The 15617-nt window shown below is 45.0% G+C and overlaps 1 protein-coding gene across 4 annotated transcripts in view; it reads right to left on the reverse strand.

The window, feature by feature from the left end:
* CIT (citron rho-interacting serine/threonine kinase) overlaps positions 1 to 15617 on the reverse strand; it is a 182961-nt gene that overhangs the window by 4691 nt on the left and 162653 nt on the right. For 3 of the 4 annotated variants that reach the window (XM_058281457.1, XM_058281456.1, XM_058281458.1), the window contains 9 exons: positions 14912 to 14992; positions 14639 to 14774; positions 13418 to 13557; positions 10236 to 10328; positions 7979 to 8087; positions 7757 to 7885; positions 7054 to 7134; positions 5457 to 5535; positions 5176 to 5355 (listed from right to left, as the gene is read on the reverse strand). In XM_058281457.1, the coding sequence (XP_058137440.1) occupies positions 5176 to 5355; positions 5457 to 5535; positions 7054 to 7134; positions 7757 to 7885; positions 7979 to 8087; positions 10236 to 10328; positions 13418 to 13557; positions 14639 to 14774; positions 14912 to 14992 (1028 nt within the window). Of the gene's footprint in view, positions 1 to 5175; positions 5356 to 5456; positions 5536 to 7053; positions 7135 to 7756; positions 7886 to 7978; positions 8088 to 10235; positions 10329 to 13417; positions 13558 to 14638; positions 14775 to 14911; positions 14993 to 15439; positions 15485 to 15617 lie in introns of all 4 variants that reach the window. The other variant, XM_058281455.1, reaches the window with a different exon arrangement.

The following is a 15617-nucleotide window of genomic DNA, read 5'->3' on the forward strand; positions in this document are numbered from 1 at the left end:
CACCTTTCAAATGCGGTTTTGGCAGGCATGGCCCTAACCATCTCTCTGAAAAGGCAGGATCCAGAAATGCAGAGAGAACTAAAGTGCTGTCTTCAAAGTCAATTTCTCCCCACCCCCGATGAGTAGAAAAAGTGCAGGTGTTCTTGTGATCTCTGTGAAATTGGTGCTGGGAAAAGGCAACCTACCTTAAATGGGGACAAATTCTTATCATTATTGCTGAAAGCATATTGTCATTGACTGGGGCTTTCTCTAGGAAAATAAAACTAAAACCAGGAATATAAATTTTAGTCCAGGGAAACGGACTTTGGCCCAGTGGTTAGGGTGTCTGTCTACCATATGGGAGGTCCGCGGTTCAAACCCCGGGCCTCCTTGACCCGTGTGCAGCTGGCCATGCGTAGCGTTGATGCGCGCAAGGAGTGCCGTGTCACGCAAGGGTGTCCCCCGCGTGAGAGCCCCACGCGCAAGGAGTGCGCCCGTGAGGAAAGCCGCCCAGCGTGAAAAGAAAGAGCAGCCTGCCCAGGAATGGCACCACCCACACTTCCCGTGCCGCTGATGACAACAGAAGCGGACAAAGAAACAAGACGCAGCAAATAGACACTGAGAACAGACAACCAGGGAGGGGGGGGTGGAATTAAATAAATAAATCTTTAAAAAAAAAAAATTTTAGTCCACTTATTTTTAAAGTCTAAATTACAGTTGCAATTACATGCTGATTCTAAGATAAACAAAATATGAATCAATGTTGATTTTGCTCTCATTTGCCAACAAAATTGTATTATATTGGACTAGGGCAGCAAGATCATAAAGAAGGTCGTTTCTTCAAAAATGCTTGAGAACATCATTGATTTTCTCAAAGGTCTATTTTAATCCTTGCTACTTAAATCTTTTCTTTGGAAGAGGCTATCATTTCATGGACTTGTTCATTTTTTTTCTTCAATTACTGGTCTGACTCTGGCAGAACTTATGTCAGTGCCCATAACTGGGAAGCCACAGACTAGCAAAGATACTGGCCCGAGTAGGGGAGGCTTGTGGGACAATCCTGGACCTATGCCTGCTTTTGTAAATAAAGTTATACTGGAACACAGCCATGTCCATCCATTTATCCATTGACTATGGAGGCTTTCGCACTACAATGGCAGAATTGAGTAGTTGTGCCAGAGACCTCATGGCTCACAAAATCTTAACTACCTACCACGTGATCCCTTTACAGAAGTAGGCTGCCCACCCCTGCGGGAACCACTGAAGTTGGTAAGCAGAGATAATTCTGTAAGTGGGCATTTCATTAAGGAATATTTTCAAATCATTCTCTTGCTTCTCCAAGAAACTGTGACTATGAAGATTTAGATAATAAATGCACGAAAGCTAGAACCCCCTGGGCTATCTGCGCAACAGTAAAATTTGAGACACCTCAGATTTCCACATGTTGAAACTGAATTTTATATGCATCTTTAGCCATATGGCTTTGAGAAATGGAAAACAGATTTTAAAAATAATAAATTACAAGGAGGAAACCTACATTAAGCCTATTTGTAACATAAGGGAAATGATAAAGTGTGTCCACGGGGCCATCATAAACCAAGGGAAAGGGTGTTCACTGCCCGGGGGAAGAAGGATGGCCCAGGAAGGCCATTCCGCACGTCGGCTTAGATGAACGGGAGGAAAGAAAACACCCATCATTTAAGTCAACTGGGCAGTCTTCCACTGCCATATCCATTAATGACCCATGATCTACCACATCAATTTTTTTAATTTCTTGCAAAGAGTAACATTTTCTGCTCTGCTCAACAGAGCATGGCAATGAGGCCTGCAGTGAATCACACCCCACAGAGCTGGCCTTCTGCATTCTGACTTGCTCAAAGCGGTTAGCAGCAAAAAGCCTGTTTTATAAGCCAAGAGACAACTGGAGACTAACTGCTGATTTTCCAGACATGCCTGGGAACAGCAGGAAAGCAAAGACATTTCTGCTCTTTGGGTACACAGGTATCGAAACCATTTTCGACCACAGAATAAGCAATTCCACCCAGGGAGACCACAGAGTCCCAGAAGGAAGGTGCCTGGTCACCTCACTATTGAGGCAAGGGACAACAACCTCACTACTGTGCTTTGGTGTGTGTGAACATGTGTGAGTGTGTTCATTAAAAACTGCTTTTGGCACAGCATGGAAACAACGGAAATCTACAGGGGAGGACTGTAGCCCTTTTAACAATCACTCCTGGTGCAGGGCCGAGCCAGAAGAGTTAGGAGGGTCTGGTTATTTAACATTTCTGGTTTTTCGGCAAGTTTCTGGGATTAAAACTATATTGCCCCAACATTTCAGACTAATTAACTCTTGTACAAAAAAAAGACAGACTATTCATTAAGACACAGTCTCAGAATATTACAGTGAAACTGTCTTTTCCAAGGCCTAAGAATTTTGTGATATTAGAGATGGTTCCTCCAACAAATTGTGGACTCTGAGAATAGAACAGTTTCTTCTTCATCCCTGTATCTCCTTTCCCAAGCACATGGAAGTGTTCTGGATATCTGCTTATATTAATATAGGGTGGACATGTGGGCTGAAAAGCCAGTCCAGAAAATCAAAATCCTAGGTTGATTCAGTATTCTTCTGGATTAAATAATCTCAGCTCTTTGCAGTCCAAGGTCTCAACTGTCCTACAGAGTGACCTGGGTCTGGCTCCTTCCTAGCCCACTGTGTCATGACAAGGCCAGTCCCATTTCTCCATATTGCTGGGGAGAGAAAAAATGGGTATAGCCTCCAGGGAGTAAAACTCAGCAATTCTATCAGAATTAAAAGCGTTCATTCCCCTGTTGCCCATCCATTCCTTTTCTAGGTATTTCTTCTCCAGATGTGAAACATCCAACATGGCATATGGACAAGATCATTTACTATAGCAACAGACTGGAAACAATCCAACACCCATTAATAGAGAAATGGCTAAGTAAATTAACGTACAGCTACATGAAGGAATGCTGTGCAGGCATAAAAAAAGAATGACGGATCACTTATTATACTAACATGGACCAAACTACATTAAGGTACAGAACAGTGTGTTGAACTGTGTTCCCGCAAATGATACGTTGAAGTCCCAAGGCCAGTTCCTATAGCTATGATCTTATTTGGAAATAGGGTCTTGGCAGATGTATTTGAGTTAAGATGACGTTATCCTGAACCAAGGTGGGTCCTAATCCCAGACGCCTGGTGTTCTTATAAAGAGAGGAGGGCAGACACAAAGGAGGAAGGCTATATGATGATGGGGGCAGAGACTGGAGTGAAGCGCTTATAAGTCAAGGAGTGCCAAGGAGGGCTGGCAACACCAGGAGCTGGCAGGGGCAAGGGAGGATTCTCCCCTACAGGTCTCAGAGGGAGCGTGGACCTACAGATACCTGGTTTAGATTTCTAGCCTCTACAACTGTGAGACAGTAATTTCTGTTGTTTCAAGATACCTAGGACAGCTCTCATTTGTGTTAAAATTGAAGTGGGAGATGCCCTTGTGGAATGGGGGGGAAGGACCTCTGGAAACCCATTCCTCCATAAAGGCAATGAGACGAGCACTTTGCAAAAATAGTCAAAACGAACTTTTTCAGAATTCTGGAAATTAACCAAAGGCTTACAACAACCCGAGGAGTGTTTGAGAAAAACAGGCTCACAGCCATGCTACGTGTGAAAACCAAGAGCCTCACAGCCACTGGATTGGACAGATCAAGTTTGGAGCTCCCCAGAGGGCACACTTTGACATGCTTGCTAGTCTTTGAAAAACCCCATTCTCAGGGCTTGCTCAGTGGGCCAAGTCTATTCCCTAGAGCGTTTGTCCAGGTAAAAAACATCAGTGGCAAATATTTAACATCACAGCTGCCTTTTTTGCAGAAATTGAAAAACCCATCTTAAAACTCATATGGAATTTTAAGGGACCCAAAAGAGCCAAGACCATCTTGAATAAGAAGAACACATTTGGAAGACTCACACTTATGATTTCAAAACTTAGAATGCAGCTATAGTAACCAAAACAGTGTGGTGCTGGCCTAAGGATAGACATATAGACCAATGGAATAGAATAGAACACCCAGAAATACACACTAACACATATGGCCAATTGATTTTTACAAGGGTCTCATGACCATTCAATGAGGAAAAGACCATCTTTTCAACAAATGGTGCTGGGTAAACTGGATAGCCACTTACAAAAGAATGAAGTTGGACCCTTACCTCACACCATATATGAAACTTAACTCAAAATGAGTCAAAGACCTAAATGTTGGTGCTAAAACTATGAACTCTTAGAAGAAAACATAGAAAATCTTCAGGACCTTGGATTTGGCAATGGTTTCTTAAGTATAGCATGGAAATTTAAAAGATCATTTCCTTTCCAGGTGAGCAAGTCGGTGGCAGAGGCTGGAAATGGGGGGTAGAGGGCAGGAAAAGAGACTTTGCACTATACATCCTTTCATACCTTTTGAACTCTGCACCATGTGATGGAATTATTAATTCAAAAATAAGTAAGTACCATTTAACAGGAAGCTTGGTTCAGTCATGTTGAAGAGGTCTCTGCATTCCATGGAACCCGCCGGGCACCTCAGGGTCCCTGGCCCAATCCCACTGCCTCGCACCTCAGGAACTCCACTCATGACTTGCCTTCCTGCCTGAACACTCCTCACTGTCCCCTCCTTCCACCCCCTTTCTTCAGGAAAATCCTCCCTCACCTTCCCCTGAGGTCCCACTGTGCTTCAAATTATCCCTATTGGAGCCGCATCCTTCTGGGCTGGGTGGAAATCACCTGACTGCTCATGTCACTCTCCCACTGGACTGCAAGGGCCATCTTCGAGGGGCTGAGTCTGCCTTTTTCACCACGGTTCCCCAGCAGAAAGCCCAACAGCAAAATATTTGCTATGGCAATCGATCCATAATTCTTCCTCCATTCTGAACAAAGGCACAGAAAATCCCCACCAGAGAAAGAACACACCCTTCCTACTTTTACCTTTAAGAGGGCATTTTAAAAATTCTCCTTATGCCTAGCAAGGACTGTATCATTTAAAACTGCGGATCTCAAAGAAATGAGTGATTTGAGTTTGAGGGCAAAGTGAAGATTGGGAAACCTTCAAGCAGTTTAGTAAGATTTCCCTCTGCTTTGCAGAAAAGCACTTGGCCCCCTGCCGAGAGGAAGGAGGAAGGTACGGTACCTGCGGGAGGTGGAGGGACCGCGGTGGTGGTCAGTGCCCGACTCCTTCACCAGGTTTCCTTTGCAGCAGATGACCCTTAACTTATCCTGGTATGAGGACGCCAGGTAAATTGCTCCCGATGAAATCGCAGGGCCCAGGTAGCGTGGGTTGGGAATTTCCAAATATGCTCGGGCAGGGGTCCTGCGGAATTCCAGACAAGAGCTCACCCATTGCTAGGTGGGCTAGGAAGAAACACATGCCCCAGCGTCCTCCCCCACCCAGCTGAGGTTTACAAGGCTTACCCTAGAGAGGAGCGTGCCTGGATCTCTATTACTTCCAGCGAGTTGAAGTGGGTCACAAACAGGTAAGGTTCTCTGTAGGCTGCGTGGCCACAAGAGAGGAACAGCATGGGGCAAAGGGTGAAAAAAGAGAAAATTAAAACCTGGCTGCAGTGCATCCTTCACCCTGCAGTCCATCATAGAGGAATTTATCCTTCAGACACACCCACGTGCCAGCATAATGATGCATATACACATTTACTGACATATCGTTTGTTACAGCTGAAGATGGGCAATTACTCAAGTGTTCATTATAAGGGGATAATTATGGTACATCTGTGGAATTCTGCACAGCTGTATAAATACATGAAAAAGCTCCCTATGTACTGATATGGAAAAATACCCAAGATATATTACTTAGGGCATAAGGCAAGATTCAGAATAATATGTGAAGTGGGCTAACTGATAGAACAGGATATATATTTTCCTTTACTTGTATTTGCATAAACACTGGAAGGATAAGAAACTTATAAAAAGTGGTTTCCTTTATTTTTTATGAAAAATTTTTTTTCTAATCTTAATACTATACTGCAGTAAAACTAGACAAGATACAACAAGCTGTTTTCTGTCTTAGAGGAAAAGGACATTATGATTACTCCTCGTGGTAAACCATTACTTTGGTAGCAGACAGTTACCCCTGCCTCCCAGGAGTAGGCCACTTTGTAGACTCCCTGCCTTGAACCTGGGCTGACCTGTGCTTATAAACTGGGGTGAGAGTGAGAAAGCCTAACAGCTTTCACTTGTGCCATCTTGGAAAAGGCCCAGTGGAGAGGATCTGAGGGCCCCCAACCAACAGCCCCAGAAGAGCAAGCAGCCTGTGGCCAGCACCAAGTGGCTGCCACATGCATCAGGTCACCTTGGGTCTCATCACCCCAAGGCCCCAGCTGACACCACATGAAGCCCAACCAGGCAACCCACCGAGTCATGGGCAAGAAGAAGCTGCTGTTTTGGTCACTAGGTTTTGGAATGGCTTGCTATGCAACAACAGATAAATGAAATATCCTTGAAGAGGACTGTGACCATAATGGTATTTCAGGACATTCACACAGATGTGTGCATACATTTTTATATGCATGTGTGTGTTTACTCTTTGACCCAGCATCTCCACTTTTAGGGGCTACTATCAGACAAGAGCTCAGAGATTAGTACAAGTATGTTCATCACAACGTCAGCTACACCTACAGAGAGAACGAACATGACCTAGCCGCCCTGGCTAATTAGAACTGGTCAGATTAACAGGTGCTCAGCTATGCCAGGAGACATGAGGCTGCCTTGGAACACCATTTAAGTGAGTCCACAGGACATAGTTTCCTTTCCATGACAAGGGCCTAATGCATATTTCACAAGGCTGAGATTGTGGCCCAGGGGTCTTCCCGGATTTGGCTCCTGCAATTCAGAATCTCTGCCCTGAAAATTTATTCAGGTGAGTACTAGATATGTCACTTGGAGGCTAAAAGAATCCACAAACACAATGTTGGGACCAAACAGAAGTCCACCTGCGATTCTGCCCTAGGGCACCAGCTGCTGGTAACAGGAGCCCGCCACACCTTGCCTCACTCACCAAAGGCCAAAGGTAAGCGACTCCACTTGAGATCGTCTGTGCGGCTACGTCTCCCATAAGAATCCACGAACACCCCAAATTCTGCAGGGAGTCAAGAGCCCAGGGGCATTAGCATAGTGAGAGCTAGAGGGTATCAGGGCACATACTTCCACAGAATAACCAGGGAAAGAGTCCCAAGGACAACTGGCCAGAATGAACTGGATCGCTAAAACTGCCGACATTTGCTGAACCATGTCTCAAATGATTTATTAAAGAAAGAGGGTTCATGGGGGGGGAGGAAGAGAAGGAGAGAAGGAGGAGGAAGGGGGAGAGACAGACATTCCCAGAGAGAGGGAGGCAGAGACAGAGAAACCCAGAGATTTAAATTAAAAAAGAAAAACGCCAACAGGAAAAAAAAAAAGGACAGAGAATTAAGGTGAAGAAGAAAGGAAAAAGGCGAAAGGAAAGGGAGTGAATAAAAGCAAGGGTAGTGAAGGAAAGAAGTGCCTGCTTTTGGGAGAGAACACGACAGAACCGGAGCAGGCTAAGACCCTGGCGCAGGGGAGGGGAACCCCGAGGCCGCCTCGGTGGTACTGGAACAACAGGATCCGCCTGGACCATTCCCCAGCCCTGGCCTGGCCCCAGCCTGGGTTTCCGGGTGCCCAGGAGCCCTCCCACGCGCGGCCAGGGGACGGCCAGCAGCCGCGTGTGCCCTCCGACTCACCGTGGAAGCACAGCAGGTACTCCTCCCGCTGCCCTGCGCCATTCACCTGTACGATCGAGACAGGGAAGCTGTTAGACGAGGAGGCGAACACCGCAGGCGCCAAGGAGTGGTCGTTCTTGTCCAGGAACTCTGCGAAGGCAGGAGGAGCGGGGCCTCAGGGCCGACCTCTGGCGCCCAGCAGGGCCTGGGCGGGGCCGGGGCGGGAAGAGGAGCCAACCCTACCCTCAAGCGTGTACTGCTTCATGTCCACCTCGTAGAACTTATTGGTTCCGATGAGGATACTGTAATTGGTGAAGTGTATACAGCTGCAAGGCTCCGAGGTCTCGATCTCCTAGAGGGAACGCAGAACAGCCACGTTTCCACCGCGGATCTCTTTCCGCCTTGCAGACGGCCCCACCAGACTCGCTCCCACGCCCCTCACGACGACCGACAGGGCAGGTGCTAGTGCGACCCAGGATTCTATGCCGCCCCGGACCAAGAAAACAAGGTCGGACTGCAGCCCAAAAAGGTAAAAATTGCCATTTCAATGAAAACGTAATAGTCAAAGGCAGAACATTAAAAGCTGAACATTCTTATCAGAGAAAAGAGCCTGGAAGAATCCACCAACTCTCAGCAGTGGTGGTTAGTTTCCTTTTTTTTTTAAATTTTATTTATTTCTTTCCCCTTCCCCCCCCCAATTGTCTGCTCTGTGTCCACTCGCTGTGAGTTCTTCTATGTCTGCGTGCACCCTCCGTGGCACGAGGAAACTGCGTCTCTTTTTTGTTGTGTCATCTTGCTGCGTCAGCTCTCCATGAGTGCAGCGCCACTCCTGGGCGGACTGTGCTTTTCTTTTCCACGTGGGGTGGCTCTCCTTGCAGGGTGCACTCCTTGTGGGTGGGGTACCCCCAGGCGGGGGCTCCCGTGCGCAGCATGGCACTCCTTGCATGGGGCAGCTCTGCACATAGGCCAGCTCACTACACAAGTCAGGAGGCCCTGGGAATTGAACCCTGGACCCTCCCATATGGTAGACAGACGCTCTATCAGTTGAGCCATGTCCACTTATCTAGTTTCCTTCTTTTTTGCTAGCTCAAAAGTTTTTAATTTGAACCCAGGTTACCTATATCATTTTCATCTTTGTTATTTTAACTTAACTACCTGCTTCTGAAGTATTTCCACTTGCTTTTCAGCCAAGCCTAACGTCTTCAAAATTCCAGGTGTGCTTATTCAAAATGGTGACCAGGAAATATAAAGAGGCAAGGATGTCAGAGAACTTTCCTGAAGTTTATGAGTTCAAATTCTAATCAATTCAGCATTATTGTTACCATCAAATATTTACTCACCACCTACTACTACGTATGAGGAAACTTTCTGGCAGCATGGCAGTGAAACAGTGAGGAAATTGAACTTTAGTTTTGGTCTTGGTTTCATTAGGATCTCTCCAAGTCTCACCTGCCTTAGCTGAAAACTGGGGATTACCATTCCCCCACTTTTCAGAACTGTTGTGAAAAGTTAGTAAATAGCCAGCTATGTCCCTGATACCAGGAGCACACAATACAAACACAAACTAAACCAGAATGGAACAGTTTCTTTACAGGAAATGATGCGTATCTATTCATCCCTCATTTCACTTTGGCAACTAATTGTGGAAGCACCTGAAATAAACTAGGGCATTCTTTTTCTTTCTAACTTTCTATTTTGATATCATTTCAACTTATAGGACACAAATAATACAAAACCCATACGAGAACTCCAACATACCCACCCCCACCCCAGATCCACCAATTTTTAACATTTTGTACATTTGCCATATCATTCTATCTCTCCATCTTTCCATCCATCCACCTATTTTCTAAGCCTTTGAGTATAAGTTGTATACATCTTTTTCCTTGAACACTTAATATTTCATGTACATTTCCTAAGAACAAGGATATTCACTTACATAACCACCTGAAGAAAAGCTGTCAAGTTCATGGAATATTGTTAATTTAGGGATAGCAGAGCCTTCTTTGGCAATGAGGCAAATTTAATCATCTCACGTGTACCTTGTCCATACTGCAGTCATTATCACAACTCACTCGTCTATAAAGAGAACCAGCTCCCAAATTCCATATCAAAACAGAGCTAGCACTACTAGCTTTTCCAAAAAGTTATTAATAGAAACTTCTAGGAGGGAAGAGAGATTCTAATAAGTGCCACTAGGGATTGCATGCTTCTCAAAAAACTCCTTTTTTTCTGCTGGTTCAAAAGAAGTGTGTCCTCTTTTAACAACAGGGAAAATTCACTCAGTGGTGAGGCAGCTCACAAACAGGAGAGAAGAAGTGAGTGGGAAACTTCAGCTACTAGCACTGGAGCTTCCAGACTCAGGGGGGTCAGCCCAAGCTGCAAGGTAGAAGGGCCTGGGCTCACGCCACCCCCGAGAGCATGTCTTCCACACACACTGGCTTGCAGGAAGAGCAGGCTGGGTGGGGCTGTGCGCGGTGGGGGCAGGCCGTGGGCTTACTTTGCGAATGCAGTACTTGCTGAGGTTTTCGTTGTAGCGGAGGATGACAACTTTGTTCGGCATGGCCGCACAGATGCAGAGTCCGTTCTCAATCTGAAAAGCAATTGGAGAAGAAAAGTAATGGTCACCAGTGGGTACGCTGGCCCTGGGGCAAACGAGGAAAGGAACATCAGTTTGGAGCAGGGTTTCTCAAGCTCAGCACTGCTGACATTCTGTGCTGGATAATTCTCTGCTGTGGGGGCTGTCCCATGTATTGCGCCTCTCGGATGTCCCTGGCCTCTGGCCATTGATGCCGTAGCATCTCCCCAGCCAGCTGCAACAACCAAAATGTCTCCAGCAATTTTCAGATGTCCCCTTGGAAGCAAAATTGTCCCTGGTGGGGAACCACTGCGCTAGACAAGAGTCTTTCTTCATCTGCAGGACAGAGAAAAACTCCACAGAGCCACCTGACACCAGACCCAGTGTGGATGCAAGGGTGTTCTGCTGGAGAAAGGGTCTGCTGACAACATTATCCTGGGAAGGAGGGGGAGGCAGCAGAAACTGCTGTCAGAATTTAGAGAAATTTTGATCCAAAAGGAACACTTAAGCTAAGAGCTATATACACAGAGTTCTATATTAAAATTCTCTTTTTCCCTAATAGGGCAATCCCTCTTGCTGTACCTCCTACAGCCAGATCTTTGTCATTCACCAAGGGTAAAGAAAAGCTTACTGAGCAAATCAGTTCTGAATTGAAGGCAACCAGCTATTTGGTTAAGTGTGGGGAGATGGGATGGGACAAGGGAGGAATACATAGGAACATACAAATTATTGGAAACGTGCTTCCTTGGGTAGGGTAGTGGGTTTGTGGGGATGTTTAACATGTTATTAAGCTTTATAATTTATGAACATAGATTCCAGACATTTTTTGGGCATTTAAAACATTGCAATGGAGATAATTTATAATTTTTGAAAACTAATTTTTGGACAGTAAAATGCATTATTTCCAAGCAGCAGTTCATCAAAATCAAGAAGAAAAAGTTTTAAATATGTGGATTAGTAAAAAGTTTACATATCAAAATTGACAGGGTACAGCTAACATAGTACTTAAAGGAAAATGTATAGCTTTAAAATGCTCATAATAGGGGTAAAAAACCTGAAAAAATTAATGAGCTAAACAAGAAATAGGAAAAGAATAGGAAGTCCAAAGAAAACTGAAGAAAAAACAATGTACAAAGATGAAGGACAAATAAAATTATGCTATAACAAAGAGAATCAACAAAGCCATAAGCTGGTTCTTTGTAAAGATAAATAAAATCTGAACACCTCTCATGAAATTAAGATAAATAAGAGATATAGCACAAGCGGTAGTAAAAACAATTATGGGGGAAGTGGATGTGGCTCAAGCAACTGGGCTCCCTTCTACCATATAGGAGGTCCCGGGTTCGATACCCCAGGCCTCCTGGTGAAGGCAAGCTTGCCCGTGTGGTGAGCTGGCCTGCGTGAAGTGCTAGCCTGCGTGGAGTACGTGCAGGAGTGCTGCCTCACACAGGAGTGCTGCCCCACGCAGGAGTGCTGGCCCACACGGAGAGCTGGTGCAGCAAGATGATACAACAAGAGACACAGAGGAGAGAAAATAAGACATAGCAGGACAGGGAGCTGAGGTGGCGCAAGAGAATGAATGCCTTTCTCTCACTCCGGAAGGTCCCAAGATCGTTTCCCAGAAGTGCCTAAAGAGAAGACAAGCACACACAGAAGAACACACAGCAAATGGACACAGAGAGCAGACAATGGGGGAGGGGGCAGGGAGAATGTCTATATAACAACTTTGGAAAAAAACAAACTAAGGTAACATAATTACCATAAGAGAATACAACAAAAAAGTTAAAGGGAAAAAGATTTTAAAATGTTCTCTTTAAGAAGGAATAAATAATTGTTAAAGTATACAAGGGTCAGGAAGCAAATGTGGCTCAAGCAGCCGGGCACCCCCACGACATGGAAGGCCCCAGGTATGGTATTCGATGCCTCCTAAAGAACACGAGCAAGACAGTGAGCTGACACATCAAGATGAAACAGAGAGATGATGCAACGAGGAAAAACAATGAGGAAACACAATGAAAGACACAACAAACAGGGAACAGAGGTGGCCCAAGCCTAAAAGAAGACAAGCAGATACAGAGCACACACAATGACCAGACACAGAGAGCAGACAGCGAGTGCAAACAATGAGGGGGGAGAAGAAATAAATAAATTAAATTAATCTTTTTGTTTTAAACATACAAGGGCACTGAGATATCCCCTGACTCGGTCCCTGGATGAAACTCCCAGTTCCCTCTGCCAATGTCCATTTAACAGGTCCTTCAAGATTCACCTTCTCCAAGAAATCTTTCTGGGTCACTTTATTTTCTGTCCCCCCTCTCTTTTTATTTTGCACATTGAAATAACCATAACCCCTCAGAGAATGCCAGGCCAAGGGCCTGCCCCAGAGCCCCTATGGCTGAAGCCACAGCATGCCCCTAGCGGTCATCCGTGCCCCCAGAACAAGCACCCTGAAGGCTGGCAAGCACACAGGACATGCTCAGTAAATGTTTGGTGACTAAATGAACAAATGCCTAATGAACTCTCTCTTGAGGAGTGAAAGGCCATGGTTTTCAACCAGCAGCAGCCCAATAGCCTAAGAGGCTGATTCAGATTTCACTGAAGATTTTTTATACTCAACTTTTTAATGAAAAAAAATATATATATTTAAGCAGCAGGGAAGCAAATGTGTTTGTATGCCAGATTTCAATATGGCAGAAACCACCAAAGAATTTTTCTTATTACTTGGCTTTTGTTATATAAATGGCATACACTGAAATTTAAAATTTCTAGTAAAATATTCTTTCATCTGGTTCAGATATGAATTCATTTTTTAAAAAATCACTCTGTCATATACACACACACTTTTCTAGAACTCTGGATCATCTTTTTAGTTTTGTTAATTTTATGCTCCTTTTTCTCTCAAACATTTCCTTTAGGTTCAAAGCCTGTGCACATTTCCTTTAGGTTCAAAGCATGGCTTCCATGTGCCCAAAGGAAGCAATAAAAATTGAACCCAGTTAGAGGGTCAACTATTTTCAAAGTTGAATCATAAGCCTTGTGCCAAGGGAGGCAGTGCCAACTTCTAGGACATGCGCCCAGCTGAGAGACCATAAGGAGACACTTACCTTGCCAGCAGCAAATAAGTGGCAGCCCTTGACAGCTTCGAAAACGTTGGGAGAGATGTCTGGCTGAGCAGGAAGGTGAGACTGTGCTAGAGACTGTTTCACCTTCTTAACGTCGACGAGGCACAGGGCCCGCTCTTCTCCTGGAGGGGAAAAGCAACAGCCTCTTTGGTCAGGGAGAAGCTGCTAAGCAAAGACACGGGGTGGAGGGTCCAGTTCTGTTATATCACAAATAAAAGCCACGAGAGGCTACTCTGATGAACTGTTTTCCACAGATCACTGTGAACTCACTTCAGGTCCAAGATTTTGATCTAAAATGAAATCTTTGGCCTTTTATTCGAGATTCTGGGGGAGAAAATTCTCAGACATAAAATCCAGGAATGTTAACTGTACTTTCAAATGTGCTCCCATCAAAGTAAAGGAAAAATGTATTAGGAAACATTTAGGGAATGTTCTATAAAACAGCATGTCCATTCCAATAGCCTGATGTCATGAAAGACAAAGAAACGTTTAAGAACTGTTCCAAGATTAAAAGGAGATAAAGACACAGAACTAAAGGCAATGCCTGATCCTGGATTAGATCATGAATCAGGGAAAAAACTACTATAAAGGATGTAATTGGGCAATATATCAGATAACTGTATTACAGCAAGGGTTAAATTTCCTGAATTGAAAAATTGTACCCTGGTTACATGAGCAAATGCCCTTGCTGTCGGGGTGATATCTGCAACTGACTTTCAGTTGGTTAAAAAAATACGTGTGTGTGCACTTGCGTGTTTAGAAAGAGAGAAAAAATGTGGCAAATCTTAACAAGTGGTGAATCTAGATGAAGCATCTATGGGAGTTACAGAGACATCAAAGCAGGGAAGCCCAGCAGAGGCGGTGGGCTCTCGGAAGGCCGTGGCCCACAGTGGTGTTGCTGCAATCAGGATGAAGATTTGACTTTCATCAGTCTCTGAGGCTCCCAACTCCTCACCTGGCAGAAGAGTGAAATGCTGCCTGGAGGGTGTGAGCCTGCACTAAACTAGAGCAAGGGACCTAAATGTGAATGGAGAGGGCACAAGAGCTTAGGGTTAGGTGTCTACAGGTACAGAGAAGAGCGAGCCAGCCTTTGTGCTTCACAAGCACAGGGGGCTTTCAAATTGTTTCACTTAAGAGTAAAGAAAATATGAGAAAAGTAAAAAAAAAAGAGTAAAGGAAAGCGCCAAGTCCTTGGCCCAACACCTGCTATCATGAGTAGCTTCTCCAGGTCCTTGATGATATAAATTTGGAAGACTGCTCCAATTCCAGGGACGTGGGTTAGGGAGTTTTTTAAGACATTCAGAGCATAGAGCCCTTCCTCGGTACCCACCAACACCACCTGCAGGGGCAGAAGTCCAAAGGCAGAGCGTAAGTGTAATCATGCCATGGTCATAATCTCAAGCAGAAGAGCAGCTAAGCCTACGGCACCCCTTTTTCCCTGATTGTGTGTGGCTGGCAGTGCCCAGCCAAGGTTACCTGGTCACTGAAGGGCAGTGTGCAGTTCATGTCTAGACGGTCATCACCTTCCAGTTTCAGCAGGGAGTTTCCAAGCAATTTCTTTTCATATGTGAAAGAAAAGAAGAAAATAAATTGTAAAACGAGGATGTGGTCAGACTGCAGCATGTGTGACCAAACCATCTAAAGAGACAAACGCAAGAACCAAAAGAAGTTCTGTGCCAGACGTAAAGGCAAGTCCTGAGAAGGCTTAGAAACACACATGTGCACTGGGCTTGCCCCTTATTTTGATCTGAGCTCAAATGGCAAAACATGAATGTTATTGGAAACTTGGGGGAGGTTAATTGGCATCTGAGTTATAAGTCAGCGTGGATGTGGAAATAAGTGAGCCAAGTAGATGAAGAGAGCTATTCTGTGGCAGGAAATAGGCGGAAGCTACCAAGGTTCCACCTGCAAACGGTTAATAAGCCCCATGGGAGGCCCCTTCCTCTCCGGGCTACAGGGCTGCGAAGCAAGCAAGCAAACCAACAAGGCTCTCCATCTCTTTACCTGAACCCATGCAGGCAGAAGCTCAGAGGAACCACAGTCACGGGCCTATTGTATACACATTAACACAGATTTCAGGTAAGAGGCTCACATGGTAACAGCAAAAGAGGTCATCAAAATAGGTCTATCCAGTGAGCAAAGCTCTTATCGGGAATCTCGTGGTTAAGTATTTTCTGATTGC

The sequence above is a fragment of the Dasypus novemcinctus genome, chromosome 19, assembly GCF_030445035.2.
Source record: "Dasypus novemcinctus isolate mDasNov1 chromosome 19, mDasNov1.1.hap2, whole genome shotgun sequence".
Taxonomy (NCBI): Eukaryota; Metazoa; Chordata; class Mammalia; order Cingulata; family Dasypodidae; genus Dasypus; species Dasypus novemcinctus.